This window comes from Apiospora aurea, assembly GCF_038362705.1.
Source record: "Apiospora aurea strain CBS 24483 chromosome Unknown utg000008l_segment0_segment0, whole genome shotgun sequence".
Classification (NCBI taxonomy): Eukaryota; Fungi; Ascomycota; class Sordariomycetes; order Amphisphaeriales; family Apiosporaceae; genus Apiospora; species Apiospora aurea.
Genome location: NW_027117395.1, coordinates 5,145,558 through 5,167,713, shown reverse-complemented (window position 1 = coordinate 5,167,713; position 22,156 = coordinate 5,145,558). Strand labels below are relative to the sequence as shown.

The following is a 22,156-nucleotide window of genomic DNA, read 5'->3' as shown; positions in this document are numbered from 1 at the left end:
ACCACGATCAAGTGTAGAGACCGCATTTTCTTGCACCCCCAGACTCTGCATCACTTCCCAAAGCCGCGGTTCACGAAGCTTGGCAAGCCCTTTCGACCTTGCATGATGGCTGATATGGAAAAGGAAAAGGAAAAGGAAAAGGGCCGCGATGTGGAAGGTGTTGCTCAAGACCCTGTACCGAGCGGGCATGATCCTCTTACTACTGACGAGATCGTGTTCGTGGGCGAAGATGGCTTCAAACTGTTTCCTCAACCCGTCCGCGGGGACCGACTTGATCCCCTGAACTGGTCGTTCGCGCAGAAACATGTCATCCTCTCTATAGTCATGGCCTTGTACGTTTAGTTATTCCCCCATACCCGTCTCGTAACCCATCAGTGCATATTCGCTGACTCCGGTCTGCCCCCCTGACGCAGGTATTTCATGTTCACGTACATCACCACCACCACCGTCCCCTCCTTCCCGGAACTGCAGGAAGCCTACGGCGCCACGCTCGAGCAGGTCAACTGGACCGTCGCCATCCCGGCCCTGGGCTTGTCGCTTGGCCCGCTACTCTGGGCCTCCCCGGCCGACATCATCGGCCGCCGCCCGATCCTGATCCTGGGCACCGTCATGGCCCTGGCCTCCACCGTCGGCGCCGCCCTTGCGCCGACGTATCCGTCTTACATGGCGGCCCGCTTCTTCCAGGGGCTCGCGGTCAGCCCGGCGGCCAATGTGGGGCTCGCGGTCATCAACGATCTGTTCTTTGAGCACGAGCGCGGCCGCAAGGTCGGGCTGTGGGTCCTCGCCATTGACCTCGGCCTCCTCTGTGGTCCCCTTATCGGCGGATTTGTGGACTTGGCCGGCTTCGCTTGGATCCAGTGGCTGTCGGCTATTATTTTTGGCGTCGTCTTGGTCGCGGAGCTGGCCTTCCTACCGGAGACTTTGTATCCCCGGGACCTCATGTCGTCGTCCTACACCGACGCGGTGGGACGTCCGGACCTGCCCGAAAAGTCTCCAGTAACTAACCCCGTCCGCCCCGCCGCTTGCGTCAAGCGGACCAGGGAGCTGCCATTTGTCAACGTCGCTCCGGTGCCAGGAGTCCAGCACCCCAAGTTCTACGACACCATCACCCGGTTCGTAAAGACCTTCAAGTACGCCGTGGTGCCCATCTCGGTCATTACGTACTGCTTCGCTTGGTACTGGTGGGTTTTGTCGGTGGTCACGCTCGTGCCGGTAGCTTATGCCGGGTACAGTCCCCAGATCCAGGGGTAAGTTACGCCGCCATGTCCCCCGACAAACCTTGGATGCACCGGCGATACTAATTGCGTGTTTAATTAGTCTCCTGTTCATCGGACTAATCATCGGAACACTAGTCTCGGAGATCTTCTGCTCCGGGCGGCTGAGCGACTGGATCGTCGTCAAGCTGGCACACCGCATTGCGGGGGCCAAGACGCCCGAGATGCGCTTGTGGCTCGTGTACCCTGCGGCGCTCCTTACGGCCGTCGGGCTGATTGTCTGGGGCGTCAGCGTTGATCGCGGGTATCACTGGATGGTCGGACAAGTCGCCTTTGCACTCTGTAAGTTTCCCCGGCCTTTGTGTTCCTGTAATATTTGGGTTCGGGAAATTTACTAACACATCTTGACCAGTCGGCGCCGGCATCCAAGTCGGCAACACGGCCGTCTGCTCGTACATCGTCGACGCGTACCCGATGCAGAGCATGGCCGTCATGACGTTCTACGCCGTGATGCTCAACATGTCGGCGTTCGTCGACCCGTTTTTCATTGTGCCGTGGGTCGAATCCGCGGGGTTTACGTGGACGCTGGCCGGCCACGCGCTGATTACGGTCTTCTTCTGTGTGCCGGCTATGGCTCTATTGCACCGGTATGGCGGCCGGATACGGGAACGGTCCGGGGTCCCGACTTGGGTGAATCCGGAGTTCAGTAAGGAGGTTCCGGCGGTGTAGGACATGTCTCGCGTCGCGAAAACATAGACTCCAAAGGACACGAAATCCAAGTAAAGCATCTTTAGTACAAAGGAACTACATCAAACGCAATCTGCATAAAAAAGTTGTGGATGAAATTATGAACAAGGGGTTCTGCTACTAAGCAGGACTCAAGCCCAATTCCTTGATGAAGAGATCAGCAGCTTTCTCCCCGATAGCCAAGGCAGTGCCGCAAGTGTTGGCCGACACATTGCGCGGCGCAATGCTCATGTCCGCAATCTTGAGACCCTGCACCCCATAAACCCCCAGCTCGGGATCGACCACACCCCCCTTTGTCGCGCGGCAGCATCTTGCACGTCCCGAGCGAGTGCCACGTGGTCCCCACATTCTCCCGGAGCCACTTCTCCAGCACCGCGTCATCCTCCGGCGTGTACTGAATCTCCGGCGCGTCACGAGGAACAGGCGCGGCATCAGCAGCGAGCTCGACCAGCGCAGCGCCAGAGGCGGCGGCGAAGGGAGGGTGGAACTTGGCCATCTCGCCCCGGTACGCGGGCATGCGCCGAATAGCTTCGCGCTGCTTCTTGTACAGCCATATATGCTTCTTGACGTCGAGCTGGTCCGGGTCCGCGAAGAAGCCGGTCTCGAAGTCGACGGCGTCGTCCAAGTTCGGGCCAGTGATGTGGATCTGGCCGCGGGAGGATGGGTAGACAGTAAATGCCGTTACGGCAAGACAGGGATCGCCGGTGGCAAGACGCGGGTCTGTGGGGAAACTGTGTCTGGTGTCAGAGAGAGTGCAAAGAGGCATTGGCTTTCGGTGGCCAACTTACCCGCCAATGACGTTTAGCAATGCCAATGGCCTGTCAGGGTGGTCCTTGTACTCTCTGTCCCAGGCCTTCTGAAACTCGGGTCCGAGGGCGGCCACCTCGTCATCCGAGGGACGGATCTTGGACTGCATCTCCTGGCCGTTCCAGCCCATCATCTTGTGGTTGTTCTTGATGAGATCCTCGTGGCTCCCCATGCGCCCAAACACCAAGCCGTCAAGGGTGTCAGTGACAGACAGGTTGTTCAGGTAGGGGTAGCCGAGCATTTGATGGTCCTCATATCCGCGGCCGACCCCGGGGAGATCGGCCACGAGGGGGACGCCGGCACGTTCAAGGATTGCAGTCTCGCCGAGGCTCGACCGCTCTAAGAGGGAGGGAGTACCGATGGCCCCAGTAGATGCGACCACGAGTTTCCTCGCCTTTACACTGCGGAGTGCACTGGCGTCTGTCCCCGAAGAGAACGACGGGTTAGGTCGGAGCTCGACCCCGACAGCTTTCTTGTTCTCGTCGAACAGGATACGCTGGACCTGCGATTCGACGAGGACATGCAGGTTCGGATGGTTTCCGTCTTGGATCCGGGGGTGTAGGTAGCGCGATGCTGCATCCTGACGCTTGCCTTCCGGTCCAATGAATTTCTTGAGGCGCCAGACAGCATTGATGGCGTCAAGGCCGGGCTCGTCGACTTTAGGCCAGCCCATCGCATCAGCTGCTGCCGCAAACTCATCTGAAATCCTGTGGGAAATGTACGTGCCGTCCGACACTTGGATAGGACCATCATGGCCATGGATCTCCTTGTCGTCGTTGCCGTAGTAAGTCTCATGCTGGGAAGGGTACCGTTAGCTATGACAACGAGCCTTTCTGAAAGAGTTGGATCTACCTTTTTCAAGTATGGAACAATGTCATTAGCAGACCATCCCGGCGCGTTCCACGAATCCCAGTCGGATCCCTGGGGCCGACTGTAAGTCATCATGTTGGTAGAAGAGCCGCCGCCCAGAACCCCGCCGGTAGCGACGAGCAGCATCCGATCTCCCGCGTCCGGGGCCTTCTTGGTCATGTAGAAGTTGTTGGTCTTGCTGTCCGGGGCGAGATGGGACAGGAAGAAGGCAGGGTATTCGACCGTGGCATCTGGTTGTTGGACCCGCCCTCGATCACCAGGATGGACAGGTTCGGGTCCGCGTCGGCGAGCCTGGACGCCACGACGCAGCCGGCGGTGCCGCCTTGGTGTAGAACGGGCTGTCAGTACGTTGTGGGTTTAGTGAGTAGGTATCATGTGTATTGGGCTCACCTCCTGCGATGATCACATCGACCTCATCAATCGTCTCCGGAAGCTTCGTATATAGAGGCATATTGTTTTAGAAAGTGGTTTACCTTGGATAATGACTGCGTAACTCCCCCTTGCCAGGACGTCAGCGTCAAACGAATCATTATATAGAGGGAGTGCTCCTTCTCATGATGTGACCAGGTGGTTCGACGATAGGCCCCACGCAAGGGGTACTCCCGAACACGTTGGTATGAGTGGTATGTAGTGTTGCAGTGCCGCGGCGGAGATGGTAGCGATGGACATACAAACCCATTGCTTCCACCGTTAACTGCCGGGTTGATTGGTGAACCGGCTCGACGGGTCCAGCGACTGTCTTTATCCGGTAGTAATGTGGACCTTCCGACGCTCGCTACGCCGATCTTGACCCCTTGCATATGCCGTTGGCTGTTGGTTACCCAACTTCGCCCAAAACCCCCCCGCTGCTTTCCGGTCACAGGTCCGAACATAGCATCATGTTTCTTGAACGTCTAATACATTATAATGACAGGCTTGACAGTAGTGATCGTGGTGTATTTTCTCCGATATCTCGCGGTCTATTTACACGATACCGACCCCAGCAACGGCCGGCGAACAAGTCCGACATGCCACATGTTGAATGAAGCTAGGACTCCCTGCTGCCAGCCAAGCAAGTGAGATCTTCCGCCGCCACCCCTTTCCCCAGACGGACCAAATCTCTCCCGAAACTTGCCACATTGTCGAGATTAGGTCGTTGTTATTGTTGCAGAATCTCCTGCTGCCGCCGTCGGAGCAAGTGGCTCAGTTGGTGTGAAAGGTGTCAAGCTCGCTTATTTGCCAACACAGCCGTAGGTGGCGTCGTAACACTTCCCGTCCTGGCACATGGTCTGACCCTTGGGGCAGCCCTGACGCTCCGCGAGCTTCTCCTCACGCTTACCGATGCAGCCGTAGGTGGCATCGTAGCACTTCCCATCTTGGCACATGGTCTGGCCCTTGGGGCAGCCCTGTCGAGCAGCGAGGGTGGCGTCGCGCTTTCCGACGCAGCCCCAGCGAGCGTCGTAACACTTGCCATCCTGGCACATGACTTGACCGGAGGGGCACCCAGACTCGGTCTCGCGCTTGCCAATGCAGCCGTAGCGGGCATCATAGCACTTCCCATCTTGGCACATCGTCTGGCCCTTGGGGCAGCCCTGTCGAGCAGCGAGGGTGGCGTCGCGCTTTCCGACGCAGCCCCAGCGAGCGTCGTAGCACTTTCCGTCTTGGCATTTCACCTGGCCCTTGGGGCAGTCGTTCAGGGTCTCGCGCTTGCCAATGCAGCCGTAGCGGGCATCATAGCACTTTCCGTCCTGGCACAAGGTCTGGCCGAAGGGGCAGGGCGCGCGGGCTTCGACGTCGCGCTTCGCGGCACAGACTATGTGAGCATCGTAACACTTGCCATCCTCGCCGCACAGATGCTGGCCGGCAGGGCAGGGTTGGCGCCTTACCTCGACCTTGACCTCCTCGGAACCGCGCTTCCCGACGCAGCCCCATTTAGCATCGTAGCACTTCCCGTCCTGGCACATGACTTGTCCCGGGGGGCAGTCGCGGGCCTGGACGACCTCGCGCTTGCCGACGCACCCGTAGCGGGCATCGTAGCATTTGCCGTCGGCGCACATGGTTTGGCCCTCGGGGCAGCCCGCGCGCTTGCCGATGCAGCCGTAGTTGGCGTCGTAGCACTTGCCATCGCCGCACATGGTCTGGCCGACGGGGCAGGCGTCGCGGCCCTCGATGCCGCGCCTCCCGACGCAGCCCCACTGGGCGTCGTAGCACTTGCCGTCCTGGCACATGACCTGGCCCGAGGGGCAGCCCTGGGGCACGCCCAGGGCGAGGAGGGGGAGGGCGCTCAGGGTGAGGAGTCGGGCTGGGGCAGGGGGTTCAGGTCAGTTCCATTTCAAAGCTGTGAGGGCACCCGATGATAAAGAAAGGAATGAAACCTACGAGTGAATCGCATCGTGGCGGTTGAATGGTGGTTTCTGGTTTGGGGTTTGGTTGTTGGTAGTGTTGCAATAGACAAGAGATGGTTGGATTGTAATGTGATGCTGTTTGTGTCGAGCAAAGTCTATCTTTTCCCTGGCAGCGAGAGGCGTTTATATAGACATATCCGTGGTTCCATTGTCCCGATCTCGAGTTTGAACTGGCTCGTCTACTCCTCCCTCCCTTCCCTTCTCCGAGATGCCTTCAATGTTGGAATCGCAATCATATGCTGCTTCTGACTGCTGACCGATTGTCCCCTCTTTTGCCCTTTCCGGAGGTTGGTCGCAGTCATCCTGTGGTGTATCGTGCCGATCCCATGGGCCTTGTGTGACAGAACATTGAATGATTCTCCGCCTTTTGACGGGCCAAGAAGGTGAATCCGGCATGGCGCGTTGGACAGCAGTGGAGGTAGTGTAGCCTTGTTGGTTACGTCCGTTACACGCCAGGAGACCATAGTCTTAGACATGCAACGGGAAAACTCGAGAGCCGCTGGAGAAGCGGAGATCGTAAGTCTGCCTGACTAAGACTCACCCAAACCGCCAATATATGCCGTCATTGTACCTATGCGCCTCGCGGCTGACCAGGTGGAAGGCGGAACGGTGGTCAGAAAAGAGCAGCCGGAGGTTGCGGGGCTCCCAGATTTTCGGCTCCCGGATCTGCATTGTATATTACGTACTGTAATGCTTTACGTATCAGTATTACATTCTACTCATCTGCACTGTAAAAACTATATTACGCCCAGTGTCAGACGTTGTCATGTTTTGTGGAGATGTTGTCATCCAGTACTCGTGCATATACCATTTACTCTGCTCTGTCCACTGTACTCCTCAACACCGGCCGGCGAATCTCACCATGGAAGAGAAGTGAAGAAAAACAAGAAGTTTAATGGAAGGTATGATACGACGTATGACATCGAGCAACTCCCCAATGAGAACAGCTCCAAGGCCCTTGAGTGGAAATTGTACCAGCTGTAAGCACTGAACGATATGGTCCAATGGGTCATCGCGAAGCTCTTTCTCCGGTATAAGCGGCTTCCATTCAGGCAGTTCGTCTAACAGGTTCGAAATGCGGATGGAGGATTCCGCGTGTAAAGGATAGCCATACAGAATACGAGGGGTGTCTCACTCCGGTCCAGCGAAGCTAATTACACAAAATCCGGGGAGGAGGGGTGACGCACTTGGAGCAAGCACAGTGTTTTGACAATGGCGAGGGAGCTCAAAGCTGTTGGAGTTGACGTCGATCAGTGTTCTCGAGCGATCTATTACGTGGAACTATACACTTCTCGGTTCCGGGCTGATCTCATCAAAGGGATTCCAACGCTTGATCGCCATAGGCAATCCATAGCTTGGTTCTGCAGCCCTTAAACCAACATAAACTTCCCGTCTGTCCTTGATTGCTGGGCTATCGCCTATGCCGCCGGGCCCGGCAATATGCTTTCGTCTCTGGCCTTGAAGTCGAGGAGCACCACAATACGCCAACTCTTGCCCGCGATGACTTGGTGTATGGGGTTAACACTTGGCAATTGGGAAGGGAACTTTGTCTCATTCGGTTACTATACGTTAGGGTTGCATATAACACGTCAGGTGTCTCGCTTCTTGAACTCCGCTCTGCCATCAGGCCAGGCTGCGCTTGGTCGGATTTTCTTCATATATAACTCATATCTAGCGACTGGAGTATGGCAACGTCCTTCTCAAGAGTTGTCTAGCGAACGACAGCATTGTTGAGGCTTTCCGCTCGTTCTTCTTCGCTGTAGCTTGTAACCGGTGGCTAAAGACTATGTACTCAATATTATGGTCGGTCTGGTACTGGCCCCGTCGTACTGTTGGATTTTGGGCTATTTAGCTCAAGCCAGGCCGCACCGATTCCAAGGGCTTGTTTGGTGCCACGGGCGTTTCGATCTATTCCCAGATGACCGGTGTATGTACTTCCCATGATAACTGTGAGGTAAGCATTCGATCTTTCTCGTGGCCGATAAACGGTTTAAGAGTCTCCTATTTGAACACACAGACAATCTTCCAGAGAAGAGAACGAAGATCATAATGACAGAGACATCGCGACATTCCCAGAGATCCTATATACTTGTGTTACCTACATCCATTATGCAATGGATAGCCACGGCGAATTTTAGTGTGCGTTGGGCGCAGACAGGCGGGCGCAGATTGCCGGGGTGGACGCCGCCAAGCATCGTTTCTCGTGCTGTGGCGCAGTGTCCGCATCCCAAAGTTCAGTCTCTGGTGAACTATGATCAGTACGTCAAAGGCTAAACCTTTTGGGCAACGTCAGTTGTGACACTTTAGAGCTGCGCTGCAAATTCCACATCTCGCAATGGGCGGTCGCAACGTCTCCCGGACTGGCGCCCAGCGGCCGATGGTCGTACGTACGGCGTCGGTTCATGGTCAGCCATCCTGTCACAGAACTAGAACCGGGGTGGGGCCGGATCTTCGATGGTGACAATCCCACCATCTTGAACATCTTGATCACCGCTACCTTGTGGTTCCTCTATGCGGCAAGGATGGAGGGGGGTTGGCCGACCGTTTCCTCGAGAAAACCTGGGAACGCTTGCATCCTAGCGCCGTGTGCTCGAGTTGAGTCGATGTCGGTGAGTTGGCGCTGCCACTGTCGTTGGTGGCTAGGGAATCGATAGGTGCATTATGCGACTGACCTAAAAAATCGCCGGAAAGTTGCGTCCCAATCAGATTTAGGGGGTCCCCGCAGAAGTCGTCGGAAGGGGGAAGAGCTAAGAGAAGGACCCTGGCGATCTCCTGCAAGGGTTTGCTGGGCGGTGTTGGCAGTGTCGGCAGTAGCAATCAATCAATCTGCAACGAGCTGACCATATTTTGATTTCTCGAGCGCTCAACGGACTACGGGGAATTCTTTGGGCTCATGTGAAAACATCACTCGCAGCCGTTCAACCCTCTATCTGTCATATGCGTCCAATGGAGCCGATGACCCGTCCCCCGTTGCGCCCAGCGCTCTTTTGATTTGCGCCTGACCAATGCTTCGGAAGCTTCGGGGCCCTGTCCAGTCTGTCCAGGGCTTCTTTGAGCGGGCGTAAGGTTGCATCGCGGCAGGTGCTAGTGGCCGCGGACGATGGTTTAGTCCGCTTGCAGCCTAGCGGACAGGCCTGGTAGGCCTAGCACAGGGGACCCTGAAGCTTGGGTAATGAGATCCGACGATGCCGCCTTCTTTGTCCAGCTCCTTTTTCCCATTTCGGGCTTTTTCCCATTCCCTCTGTTTACTTTATGATTCCGCGCCGTGGCTTGGGTTCGGGCGGCATTTGTCATCGTCATCCTCCTACCTACCTACCTTAATCACATGCGCCGCCTCGTCGTCATTGCTCGGATTACTTGCTCCCGCCCATCAGCCTTATGAGGTGACAACCGAGTACCGTACCACTTTCTTCGCAACCTCCAACATCGATACCGAGGCACCTTGGCTTCTGCTTGGACCAACACTGCTTTCGACCGGGAAACTGGCTGAAGATATACACGCATCCTCCCCAGCTGCCGGAGCGGTGTCGCCGCGCGCACAATTCTTATCATGCCTTGGGCTACGAACCCCTTCTTCAGCCGCCAGCAGCAGCTGCCGCAAGAAGTGGCCAGCGACAGTGACGTCGACCCCGAGGCCGGCTCCCAGGCCCACGACGTCGCTTCCGTCCGGACCGGCTTCCAAGAACCCAGCACCAAGCTGACCGGGTACCAACTCTTCTACCTCTTCGGTCTCGATGGCGTCGGCGCATTCATCCTCTCGGGCGGCATCAACTTCGCCATCGCCTATGGTAAGTCGCACCACATGCACACATGACCCCACCAGAACACACGTTACACACAGACATGCTCATGCTCACACACTTTCTCCAGCCATGTACACAACGCAACAGTACACCGCCAAAAACATGATTCGGCTCTTCCAGCTGCCCAACACGCTGGCCGGCGACATGGCCGTGACCATCTTCATCCAGTGCATCATCACGTGGCTGGTGGAGCTGATCCTCGTGAACCGCGACCTGAAGAGCGGCGGCGTGCAGGCCATCGGGTTCCTGCCCGAGCCCACGAACCGGCTGGTGCGCTGGTACATGTTCCTGGACCGGGCCGAGGACACGCACGACAAGGGCGGCTTCCGGCACTGGCTGAGCTTCCTGGGCTCGCAGGTGGTGCGCGCGCTCATCTCGGTGGTGCCGTGCTTCGTGCTGCTCTTCGGGCCCAGCATCGGCTTCCTCACGCTCGTCGGCACCCCGATCCCCTGGGGCCGCGTCCAGGACTGGACCTACGCCACCAAGTGGGCGCCCCAGATCTTCAAGCTGCTGCTGGGCGGCGTGCTGTCGCTGCTGACGGGGCCGGCCTTTGCGGCGTTTTGGCTGGTGCGCTGCGGCTGGGCGCTCCAGAAGAACGAGGCGCGCTACGGGCAATCATGATGACCTTTTGCTTTGCTTTGATTCGATTTTGGATTGATTCCTTCATTCATTCGTTGATACCCCTCTCTCGCCTTGCATCATGACTTTTACTGTTTTCGAGTCCAAGAAAGAAAAGCGGCGTTTTCCATACAGTTTTGTTGCATCATCCATGCATAGACACAGAAAGGACGTAGGCGCGCGCACGCATTGGAGGTTTTTTTTTTTTTTTTTTTTTTTTTTTTTGTTTTTATTAATACGGGACGACGACGACACGCACGATTGCATTGCATTGCATTGCATAGAACTTTAGACCTTATACCTCATTTTAATGTTAGCATAATAATAGACAAACCTGTTGAGACACCTGTCGATACACACAGGGCACTTTACGCACCAGCGACATCCTCATGACCCTCAACATGTTGATCGTCACCGAGTTGGCGAGATATGCAGACCCCCATGAGATTCCGAATGGTGCTTGGCAGAAAGACACTCCATGAAATGAAGATTCTTGTAGTGAGGCAACTGCGTGGGGAGCTGCTCGCCACACTACCGCTGTTACTGTGTAACCAGCAATGTCAGATCTCGGATCAAAGATGAGACGACATGGAAGATCGACTGTTCCCTCCCTCTGTCGGCCAATCGGGAAGAGCCGCCTGCGCGGAGACACGCCCATGCCCATGCTGCAGGTACTGCTCCTTGCAATCAAACGAGAACCGAGTCATGGCTAAATGCGCCAGAACGTCTCCTCTTTCCTTGCCGATTGATATTTCAAGAGATTGATGTATGTTGACTGCGGTTTAGATATGACCGCGATGGTTTTTTTTTTTTTTTTCTTCTTTTAATATTCCGATTCGATTCCCAAAACTCGCTTTGCTGATGGACCAGCAAGCTCCTGGATTGTCTTCGTCCACTGCTTCGACTTCAGCCTTGTTTAGTCCCCAGAGTTTGGAACATCAAGAAGCAAGCGACGGCATCAAGTAGCCCGCTCATTTTTATCTCGAGAATCTGTTCGTTTATGTACGATCTTTTTGGCAAAATCTGGCTTGGCGACGGGGGGTTGAAGCAACAAAGGAGACGAACCAATCTATCCGCGGGTAACTGGCTGGAGCCGATACCCCAGCGCGGGCAGGGCACAGGCTTAGGTTAGCGCATCCACAGGCTTGGCACCGCAGCAACTAATTTTCCCGCCAACGGGCTTGCGGGCTGCAACGTTTTCCTGCAAGCCTGCTGGCCCGCTGTCAAGTTTCCTGTCAATCCGACACCATCTCTCTCCACGCCCCATCGCCCATCGTGCTGGATCATCCCCAACTGCCGGTAGTTGATCGAGTTCCTAGCGGATGCACCCCTCCCGCTTCCGACATCTCCCGCTCTTTACAGTGCATGCAGGTTTCGAAAGCCGCAAATGCCATCCGACATCCACCAACGAACCCCCGCCCCGGGTCATTTCGATCGCCAGGAACCAGCCATGATACGGCCCGACCCTAGCTGATGATGATGCGTACAAACGTATATCATCTCGCGATGCCGCACCTCCCTCCCACGAGCCGAGACTCCTGGGCCACCGATGTAGCCTCGAACCGCGAGAATCCTCACCCGGCACTCTTTTGAAAGCACTCGCTCGACGAACCCGAACGAACCGACACCATGAAGCTGGTACTCGGCTCGCTCGCCCTCGCAAGCTCCGCCCTCGCCGCAGGCAGAACCTCGACGCCCTCGGGCTGCATCACCGTCGGCAAGAGCGGCGAGAAGTACACCACGATCCAGTCCGCCGTCGACGCTTTGCCCGGCGCCTCGACCGGCAAATGCATCTTCATTCGGCCGGGGACCTACACCGAGCAAGTCCTGGTCGACGCGTCCAAGGGCGCCGGCGTCACCCTCTACGGCTACACGGACGACACCTCGAGCCACGCCGGCAACAAGGTGACCATGACGTCGAGCAAGAGCCAGGCGGACGGCCTGAGCAACGACGAGACGGCGACGCTGCGGGTCAAGGCTGCGGACTTTAGGATGTACAACGTCAACGTCGACAACGGCCACGGCGCCGGCAGCCAGGCGGTCGCGCTCTCGGCGTATGCGGATAGCGGCTACTACGGCTGCGCGTTCACGGGGTTCCAGGATACCGTGCTCACGCAGTCGGGGCGCCAGCTGTACGCAAAGTGCCTGATCCAGGGCGCGACGGACTTTGTGTTTGGGCAGCAGTCCTTTGCTTGGTTCGAGAAGAGCGACATTCGCGTCCTCCAGGCCGGTGTGGGCTACATTACCGGTACGTCATTTCGCTCTCTTGCCTGCCACTGCGCCACTACATGCCCACAAAGGTGTACTAACCCATGCTCTCTACCTCTAGCCAACGGCGCCTCCAAGTCCGGCGCCTCCGAATACGTCTTCAACAACTGCAACGTCGCCGCGGCCCCGGGCAACACGGTCGCCGACGGCGCATACTACCTCGGCCGCCCCTGGGGCGCGTACGCACAGGTGGTCTTCCAGAAGACGGCCCTCAGCTCCGTTATCAACGCGGCCGGGTGGAGCGTCTGGAACCAGGGCGACGAGCGCACCGGCGGCGTCGTGTTCGGCGAGGTCGGCAATACGGGGGCCGGCGCGTCGGGGACGCGGGCCAAGTTTGCGAAGAAGATCGACGGCCCTGTGGAGATGGCGGCGATTTTGGGGAGTGGGTATGAGAAGAAGGGCTTCTACGATGCGGCGTATATGTGAAAAGAATGGGCAGGTCGAGGGCGATGGGCCTTGGGCGATGGGCCTTGGGCCTTGTTCGAAATAACAGATCCGGAGCTTGAATAGCATGTCGCTACACGTCGGGACAAATACATAGGTCATGGGATCCATGTTGCCTGCTTTATTCATGATGTGGGTTTCGAAGCTCTTTCGAATGCCGCTGGACCATTTTGTTCGACTGGCCATCGTCAAGCCCTAGGGACGATGTGTCGCAGACATTTTGGCTCTGGAGATCTGGGCATGCAATGATACGCTGATCTATCTATGGCGGCGGTGCCCACCACCGGTCGCCTGCTCTTCTCCTGGGACAATTGACTTTTTTTTCTTTTTTATTCTTTTGCTTTTCGACTCATACCAGCGCAGGCCAGCAGCTTCTCCTTGGACAATGTGAAATCGTGCCGTCATAGCCGCTATCAGACTAACACGGAGCTCAGATGGGCGCATGGGCGTACAACTCGGAAGCTCGAGCGTAGGTAACCTTTGCCACTGCATCGACGCATGCGAAAGCCGAATAGCCCGACGCATTTGAGTGGCGTGGCGATCATCCCTGGTCATAGAAATCGAATCCCCGCAATTACATCCCGAAAGCCAAGTCTAGACCAAAATGTTCGTGCGTAGACGTAGAATATAGGCCAGATTCTGCAAGACAGCGAGGCAAGCTATCCGCGTCATATGAGATTCGCTCGAGACATCAGCAGCCAGGATCCGAAAATACAGCAGCGGCCGACACTGCCAGTCTCCCCCGCCGTGAACTCGAATGTAGTGGTAGGACGCAGTCGGGTAGGGACGGGTCACACAGCTCCATCGAGAGAGGGCCTTTTGCAGTTCAACTTGGGATGTTTCGATCCTCGCATGGTGATGACGGGTTCCCGTCCCGGTCATGCACTGGTCTTTGCATATGACCGACCACCCCTGCCCCCTGCATCCTGCCGATCACCACGAGGAATCCGATCTCTCTTTCTTTGACGTCTCATGTCAATCTCGCCCCCTCGATCTTGATGACCGGGCGTGGTCTGGGGCCGCCGCAGTGTGGAGCTTACGCCGGAGGCCCGCCATATGCGGGATTACCGTCCGGGCCAATGCACGCTACCGTGGCTATCGGATGCGGGACGTTGGAGGTCGGAGAAACGTCCCCAGAGGGCCAGGCATCGGGACGCGCACGGGAATATGGAAACGATGTTCGCTGATCAATGGGGTTTGGAAATCGCACATAAATAGCGGTTCCTCTCCCTCGCCTGACTTTGATCTTTTCTCTTTTTCTTTCCATCATCGCATCCACAAGTCAAGTATCCCAATCATTGCACCACAAAATCCTCTTTCGACATGCCTAGCGGTAAACCCGGCCATGGTTGATGCGGTGGGGGCAAGGGCAGCCCTATGACCCCATCCGACGCATCCCGTATCCAGAGCGGCCAGGCAAGCACCCTACTTCCCGTCCCTTGAAGTTGATATGAGGCGATACTGACATCGGTAACAGGCCAGATCTGGGGGCGACATGAGCTCTGGCGGGTTTGCTGCCCGTGTTCAGGGCGCGGGTGCCCGTAATGAGAACTCGGGATACCAGTCCTATGGCCACTCTCAGGGACAGAGTGGCGGCGGCGGTGGCCCGGGCAAGAAGTGAGAGCCCTTATCAGGCCTGACGAGCGTTGCGTAGGTTTGGATGAGGCTACAAGGGACGGTTGCTGCATGGGTATGCAGTACAAGTCGAAACAGCCGGGATAAGGAACGGGATTAGGAGACATTCATCCCAGTATGAAATCAGAGAGCTGTGTGTGTTGGAAGACAAGCAGATATCATTCTAGTCACTCTTTGACTGTCAGTTCAGACGAGCAGCAACCGCAATCGTTATATGCAAGCCATGTTTGCACCAGAATCAGCCGTGTATGTCCCAACTGTAGAAAGAATTAGGAGTGGGGAAGCCCTACGAGTATTGAACGCCTGCACAAGTGCAAAAATTGAGCTACGCTTGTGGAATCTGAATTAGCCAAGGTCTGTTGCTATCTTTGAAAGACCAGGGCAGTATGACGCTAGACTATGCTGGGCCTCGATGTGCTGTTACCTACGAAGCCAACTTCCAGATCTCCTGCTCGATGGCCTCCCCCAGAGACTTGGTCGTACCCTTGCCGCCCATATCAGCGGTGATGATCTCCGGCTCCGAGCGACGGAGGACGTTCTCGATGGCCTTGAGCATGGCGGCCGCGGCGTCGGTGTAGCCGAAATGCTCGAGCATCATCTGCCCGGCCCAGATCATGCCGACGGGGTTCGCGATCCCCTGGCCGAAGATGTCGGGCGCGCTGCCGTGGACGGGCTCAAACAGGCTCGGGAACTCCCCGTCCGGGTTCAGATTGGCCGACGGCGCGATACCGATGGTGCCCGTGCAGGCGGGGCCCAAGTCGGAGAGGATATCGCCGAACAAGTTGCTGCCGGCGACCACGTCGAACATGTCGGGACGCTGGACCAAGTGCGCCGTCAGGATGTCGATGTGGTACTTCTCGACGGCCACCTCGGGGTACCCCTTGGCCATCTCGACGACGCGCTCGTCCCAGTAGGGCATGGTGATGGAGATGCCGTTGCTCTTGGTCGCGCTCGTCAGCTTGCGGCGGGGCCGGCTCTTGGCCAGGTCGAAGGCGTAGCGCAGGACGCGGTCGACGCCGGTGCGGGTCATGACGGTCTCCTGGACGACGGTCTCGCGGTCGGTGCCCGCGAAGATCCTGCCGCCGATGCTGCTGTACTCGCCCTCGGTGTTCTCGCGCACGACCCAGAAGTCGATGTCGCCGGGGTTCCGGTTCGCGAGCGGGCTCGGCACGCCCGGCATCAGCCGGCAGGGCCGCAGGTTGACGTACTGGTCGAACTCGCGGCGGAACTTGAGCAGGGAGCCCCAGAGGCTGACGTGGTCGGGGACTTGGTCCGGCATGCCGACGGCGCCAAAGTAGAGGGCGTCGAAGCGGGAGAGCGTCGCCTTCCAGTCGGCCGGCAGCATGTCGCCGTGCTGCCGGTAGTAGGCGCAGCTGGCGAAGTCGAACTCCTCGAACTCGAGGTCCAGCTGGAAAGGCCTTGGCGGCGGCCTGGAGGCAGCGGACGCCGTGCGGCATGACCTCGGTGCCGATGCCGTCGCCGGGGATGACGGCGATCTGGAGGGGTTTGGTAGGTGCCATGTTTCGACAATTTCTCTGGTGTTGAGGGTTTTTGGTATTATACAGGGAAGCGGGGGGGGGGGCAGTCTTGTCCGCAGAGTTCTGCGTGGTTTTCATCTCGTGTAGACGTCTGATTCATTTACTCAACCCAACGCGGAGATCCGGTCTCGGTTGGGGTTGAGCAAGGAATTGCCGACCGACCGGGCTTCTCCGCAGTCGCATGGTGACGTCGGAGGGGAGCCCCTAGAACGTCAGAGCACCCCCTCCCGAGTTCCCGAACATGTCGCGTGGACTGGTGGTTGCCTATCGCTGCTGCGTCGGTCTTGTAGTTGACTTGCAGCATGCCTTTTGAGCTCCTACGAGACCACCCATGGATGATAACGGCAAGGAAGGGAGCAAGGAAGTGACCGGATTGCAGTTGGGATACATTCAAATGCGATATACCCCTTATTGGTCCCGCCATGGTACTCCCAACTTATTTTTAGCACTCTGGCATGGCGCTGGGGCTTATGGTATATATACTTTTATCCTTACAACGATGTTTATTTTTCCATCAATTTCCCGGGATGACAATGTAGAGAGGTGCATTGACGGGCATTAACGCTAAAGTAGCGGGCGCAGTTGGCAGCCAAGCAGCTCAGGGCGCTACTGTAGTTAGTGGGCTGGTCCCCATCGCAACAGGCCTGAGCTCCACCGTTGGTTGGGGGGCAAGCGAAAGGGGGCAAAAAAATCAACACACACAGACACCGACGAAGAATGGGTCACAAAACAAACAAGGCGACTCAATGCCAGGGGCAGGACACGCGGGCTCAAGCATAACGACATACGTTTTTCCCGACGAGCGCTTGTTCCTTCTCGAAGACCTAATTCTCCGCCTTCACATTACATACCCCCCTTTATTCGATCTTCGTTCCCTTTCCTTGTTCTACACTATACCCATTGAAACGCGCGCCTGTCTGTAGCAAAGTAGCAGTACCTCCTTCCCCGCTGCCCGCTATCCCGCATATTGTTGCGGCATGTACTTTCCCAACACAACCTGGACGCGCCTCTGCTTTGCCGTCGCCGTTATACAGTGCCTGTTGGCTTTGGCCCTCGAAGCGTTAGTCCTCATCCGGGCACCCTCTTTCTCTCATTTCCCCTCCCCCTCTCTCGAACCCCGAGCCTTACCTAGCCTTACCCAACACACGCCTCCATCAGTACTGACCGATACCCTGCAGCTATGTCTTCACCACGGTCGAGGAGGGCCTGGACCCGGCCGCCTACCAGGGCACCTCCGGCCACACAGTGCCCATGTACCTGGCCCTGTTCATTTTTGCGTTTGTGTACGAGATCATCATCGTCTACGACGCGCTGCGGCTCAACAGCATGATCCAGCTGGTCGGGGTCTGCATCTACAACCTGCTGCTGCTCCTCTACGCCGCCGCCCAGCCGCTGCACGTCAAGAGGGCGCTCGACCAGCTCGAGTCCTCCTTGGCCATGGGCACCACCCCGCTGCTCAACCCCGAGCACCACACCTGGCAGCGCATCCAGCCGGCCGTCTTCGCCGTCATCGTCGTGCAGGCCGCCGCCGCGCTGGCCCTGGTCTTCCTCTCCTACAAGCTGCACTTCGAGTTCGCCTGGGTCGTGTACAAGGTCATCCACGCCGACCTGTCGATGAAGAAGCGCCTGCTTAACTTCCAGATCTACCTGGCCCTGATCAAGTTCGACTTCTTCTTCCTGCTCGGCTTCCTCGTGCAGGTGGCCGCGCTCCTCAACAACCCGAAGCACGATCCCGAACTGGGCCTGTCCGTGGCCGGCATCGTCGTCGCCACCATCGTCATGTGCTGCGCCATCTACGTGGCCAAGATCGAGCACAAGGCGGGCACCGTCGGCATCATAGTCGCCTACCTGTGCGCGGCCATCTACCTGAGCTACAAGCTGTCGGTTCTCTACGATGAGGACAACTACCTTCTGATCGTCTTCGCGGCCCTCACGCTCGCCATGATGCTGTGCACCATCGTCATGGCTGGCGTCTGCATGGCCAGCTTCGACAAGGGGCTCCGCACGTACACGATGCCGCAGAAGAGGATCCCGGAAGAGGACATTTACCTGAACGCGTACCGGCAAAGCTACGCGTATCCGCCCCAGTCTCCGAGGATGGATCTCGTGGACTAAAACACCCAACTCGATGGCGAAGCTCACCATCTCCGAGATGATGAGGGGATCACCATGCCATATCCTGGGTAGTATCCACCGCTGATGTACATGGCCTTTTGCCGCGCAGAATTAATTGTCCGATTATTAAAAAGATCTCCATGGCCCCTTCTCGACCGAGAGTTTCCAACTCATGCACCGTTTAATATTGACCCATGTAATTACTCATTACCTTCTTCGGCCCCAGGATGGGCACATATAGAACCTGGACGAAGGTCGATATTGGCGCACGATACCGGGCAGGCCCTCGACTCAGCAGGCGGGTATTCATGCCCATATTGGGCACCAAACATTGGGGGCGCGAGCTAGAACGTACCGCCCACCTGGTATTTCTAATAAATCAACGTATGATCTCGACGAAAAAGAAATCATGGACCCAGCAGGCATCGGACGGACAAATCTTGCATACTACTGAATTACAATCTGCTGAATTTCGAAAGCGGCGCAGCTGGAGAGCGGATTTACGGTCTTGTAATTCCCAATGCCCGAGCCGAGGGGACACTAACAATGCATCGCCGTCTCCACGGAACTAACGGAGCATTTAACCTGACAGGTGGGCTTTCTCCACCTCGTATTCCCGGATCCGATCCATATAAGTCCTATTTTTAGATCATCAGTCCAGGGGGAGAGATTCAGGGGCCGGCAGCCGGCACTTCGGCGTGGCGTAGCGAGCCATGCAGATGCAATGCGTGCCATTTCCCATCAAGACCTCGTCGCATCTCTTTTCTGTTGTGGCGTTCAAAGTGATGGTCGTTTGGAGAGAAAGTACAGAGAGAGGCCTGTTCACACCCCTTCGCAATCACCATCCCAGTCCTGCTTGCTCTCCTCACCAGCTAAGGAATACCAAGACTGGCGTCCCGTAACTAGAACTAAAAGGCCTGATTATTAAGTATCGGTAGTCTGTACCATCGCCCGTCCATTTGGAGCCGGCTCTCTGCCAGTGCCGACGTTAGGGGCTCTTAAACAACAACAAGGGGGTTCGCCTGCATGGCGATTCGACCCCTGCGCCGCCTTGCTGCCCGGACCGCCAGCTGAAACATCCTGCCCCCCCCAGCCAATGCCACACCACCGGAGAAATACCAGGGCACCGGAGAAGACGACCCTCATGGGATTCGGAAGACTAATAACTGCGCTACGCACCCACTTCGATGGGTCTCGCTTGAGCTCCATTTGGACAACCCCCGTCGCCATGCGATAGGCCGGGCCATGGGTAGGGCACACTGCCTCGGAAGCCGGCTATGTCGGGAGGAGTTTTGCCAAAGAACATGAACCGGCCGAGATGGATGTGCAGGTATATAACATCCCCGTCATCGCCACGGATGGACTTCCCGTTTCTTTCGTCTTGGCAGCATCAACTTCAACAACAGTCTTCTCAACCTATCAAAACAACAATTCGCTCCTTCGCAACAATGCAGTTCTTCTCCTTCGTCCTCTCAGCTGGCCTGTGTGCCGCCGCCACCATCCCCCGCCAGGCCGACAGTAACGCCTGCGCCAACCCCGCCAAGCGCGTCGAGTGGCGCACCATGGACCCCGAGGTCCAGAAGCAGTACATCGACGCCGTCAAGTGCCTCAAGACCAAGCCCTCCGGCATGGGCCTCAACACCACCCGCTACGACGACTTCCCCTACGTCCACACCCATCTGGACAAGACCAGTGCGTTGCTTCCCCCATCCTCCCCATCTTTTCATATCTTTGGCTTGAGTCGGATAGACTAACGCCGGGAACTCACAGTCCACACGGTGGCCATGTTCCTCCCCTGGCACCGACTCTTCGTCCAGGTCTACGAGGACTCCCTTCGCGACTGTGGCTACAAGGGCCCCATGGCGTACGCACTAACGCCCCCCCCTTCCTCAAGGAGACATGGCTAACCCCAACATCAGCTACTGGGATTGGACCCTCGACACCGCCGACGTGACCAAGGCCCCCGTCTGGGACACCGAGACCGGCTTCGGCGGCAACGGCGACCCGGCCATCGACCCGATGACGGAGAGCAGCAACAAGAAGTGCCTGGTCGACGGGCCCCTGGCCGGCCTCGAGGTCGCCTACACCATGAAGGGCTACCATCCGCACTGCCTCACCCGCAACTGGAACAGCGGCATCGCCTTCCCCGGCGACATGCTGGCCGACTCGTACACCAAGGAGGTCGTCGCCGAGGTCTCGGCGCAAAAGACGTACCCCAAGTTCCGCTACGAGCTCGAGGGCGGGCCGCACGGCGCCATCCACTCCGCCGTCGGCGGCGACATGAGCCCGGCCACCTCGCCCAACGACCCTATCTTCTTCCTCCACCACGCGCAGATCGACCGCCTGTGGACCCAGTGGCAGATGGAGGAGCCCGAGACGCGCACCATGGAGTTTGGCGGGCCCAAGACCCACGACAAGGAGCCCGGCGAGGCGTCGGTGGAGGATGTCATGCCTTACCTCGGCCTTGTGCCGGATGTCAAGGTCAAGGAGATCCTGGCCACTGGCACCGAGCGCCTTTGCTACACCTACTAGAGAGTGTGTGCAAGGAGAGGGGTCACAAGGAGGTAGCCATGAGCTGGATCTCAATGACGCATTGATACGTGCGAAGGGTTGGGCTGCGTTTCTGCTTCACAGTATATATATATAGCATGTTGCGACAATGTACCTAGAGAAAAGACTTGAGTGCGTGCCTGGTGCCAGCATCCATATACTATAACGCTTACTATATCAGATTGTACTATACGTATATGGTATTTGATAGGAATAAGTACTACGCCATTGATTGGATAAACATTATGCCTCTGGTTATTGCCTAGCCTATACAGGACGACACGATATGGTGGGGGCAGCATTGTCGCCAGCAAGGGAATAGCGCGGGCAGTATGTTGGGGCACGATGCGCCAGGTGGATCGTCATCGTGTGCCCGTTCTCTCCCTCAGTAAGTGGCAAGACCTAATAATACCTGGTTAAAACTCTGTGAAGGAAGGATACTCGACCGGCGTCCAAACCCTCTCAGTCGGCTTCAGCAGTCCTAGCAATCAGATCCGCGCACTCTTTCGCTTTGGCCGCAAAGGAAAATGGGCGCCTCTAACTAAACAGCAGCGATACCCGGCAGGTGAACATTGACGGTGTAATTCAGGAGGCATCGCTCGTCCCTACACAACAGAATCTATTCTGCAAGGGGTAGAGTTGCTTACCCTTGCTTGGCAGACGGGCATGCAGAGTAGGCTGATCACTTTGATGGATTTCGAGCACCGCCGCCTCGCGCGGACCCTAGTCCGCCACCAGCTCCTCGTACTCGCCGAACCCGGCGGCGCGGCTTCCTCGACCTCTTCCGACGCTGGGAGAAGGAGCAGCTCGTCAACATGCGCAATATCGCGGGCAGGCTCCGCTCGCCGGTTCAGGCCATGCCGCGCCAATCGATGGGGAAGCACGCCGCGCACGACGGGCTAGGCTGCCAGCGCTGGGGCACACAGCTGCGCTACGGGCTGCAGGCGTCGGGCGGCGGTGGTGGACAAATCGACGTGGAACCGCGCTTTGCCTGGTCTCAAGTCACCTGCTCCCGCGGGTTGGAGCCGCGGTGGTGCCACCTTGGCTTCCTATGTTGGGACCGGGGAACGTGTCGACCAGCTCCAGAGGTAAAGGTTGCCAGTGTTTGAGACAGGGTGGCTTACGGCTGTACTACCTCCGTCTCGCGCCGATGACTTGTTGGC

General features: G+C 57.3%; 8 protein-coding genes across 8 annotated transcripts; 6 read left to right on the top strand and 2 right to left on the bottom strand.

Annotated features, from left to right (window-relative positions):
* Positions 1-105: 105 nt before the first annotated feature.
* PG986_013061 (major facilitator superfamily transporter) lies at positions 106-1,943 on the top strand (the record flags this gene model as incomplete). Its single annotated transcript, XM_066849283.1, has 4 exons — positions 106-332; positions 414-1,247; positions 1,318-1,556; positions 1,627-1,943. The coding sequence occupies 4 exons, from the start codon at positions 106-108 to the stop codon at positions 1,941-1,943; spliced, it is 1,617 nt and encodes a 538-aa protein (XP_066695979.1).
* A 175-nt stretch (positions 1,944-2,118) lies between these two features.
* On the bottom strand, positions 2,119-6,009 carry PG986_013060 (uncharacterized protein; the record flags this gene model as incomplete). The annotated part of the gene is made up of 5 exons (XM_066849282.1): positions 2,119-2,698; positions 2,750-3,564; positions 3,621-3,976; positions 4,912-5,919; positions 5,997-6,009. 5 exons carry the CDS (start codon positions 6,007-6,009, stop codon positions 2,119-2,121), a joined length of 2,772 nt encoding a protein of 923 aa, XP_066695978.1.
* A 3,527-nt stretch (positions 6,010-9,536) lies between these two features.
* PG986_013059 (uncharacterized protein) lies at positions 9,537-10,446 on the top strand (the record flags this gene model as incomplete). The annotated part of the gene is made up of 2 exons (XM_066849281.1): positions 9,537-9,810; positions 9,893-10,446. Coding segments are annotated over 2 exons (828 nt in total), but the record flags the coding sequence as incomplete, so codon positions are not given.
* A 1,626-nt stretch (positions 10,447-12,072) lies between these two features.
* PG986_013058 (pectinesterase) lies at positions 12,073-13,137 on the top strand (the record flags this gene model as incomplete). The annotated part of the gene is made up of 2 exons (XM_066849280.1): positions 12,073-12,691; positions 12,773-13,137. The coding sequence occupies 2 exons, from the start codon at positions 12,073-12,075 to the stop codon at positions 13,135-13,137; spliced, it is 984 nt and encodes a 327-aa protein (XP_066695976.1).
* A 2,077-nt stretch (positions 13,138-15,214) lies between these two features.
* PG986_013057 (tartrate dehydrogenase protein) lies at positions 15,215-16,310 on the bottom strand (the record flags this gene model as incomplete). Its single annotated transcript, XM_066849279.1, has 2 exons — positions 15,215-16,198; positions 16,236-16,310. The coding sequence occupies 2 exons, from the start codon at positions 16,308-16,310 to the stop codon at positions 15,215-15,217; spliced, it is 1,059 nt and encodes a 352-aa protein (XP_066695975.1).
* Positions 16,311-17,305: 995 nt separating this feature from the next.
* PG986_013056 (uncharacterized protein) lies at positions 17,306-18,443 on the top strand (the record flags this gene model as incomplete). The annotated part of the gene is made up of 2 exons (XM_066849278.1): positions 17,306-17,388; positions 17,507-18,443. The coding sequence occupies 2 exons, from the start codon at positions 17,306-17,308 to the stop codon at positions 18,441-18,443; spliced, it is 1,020 nt and encodes a 339-aa protein (XP_066695974.1).
* A 1,448-nt stretch (positions 18,444-19,891) lies between these two features.
* PG986_013055 (uncharacterized protein) lies at positions 19,892-20,975 on the top strand (the record flags this gene model as incomplete). Its single annotated transcript, XM_066849277.1, has 3 exons — positions 19,892-20,135; positions 20,214-20,307; positions 20,363-20,975. The coding sequence occupies 3 exons, from the start codon at positions 19,892-19,894 to the stop codon at positions 20,973-20,975; spliced, it is 951 nt and encodes a 316-aa protein (XP_066695973.1).
* An 833-nt stretch (positions 20,976-21,808) lies between these two features.
* Positions 21,809-22,102, top strand: PG986_013054 (uncharacterized protein; the record flags this gene model as incomplete). The annotated part of the gene is made up of 1 exon (XM_066849276.1): positions 21,809-22,102. One exon carries the CDS (start codon positions 21,809-21,811, stop codon positions 22,100-22,102), a length of 294 nt encoding a protein of 97 aa, XP_066695972.1.
* Between the last annotated feature and the right edge of the window lie 54 nt (positions 22,103-22,156).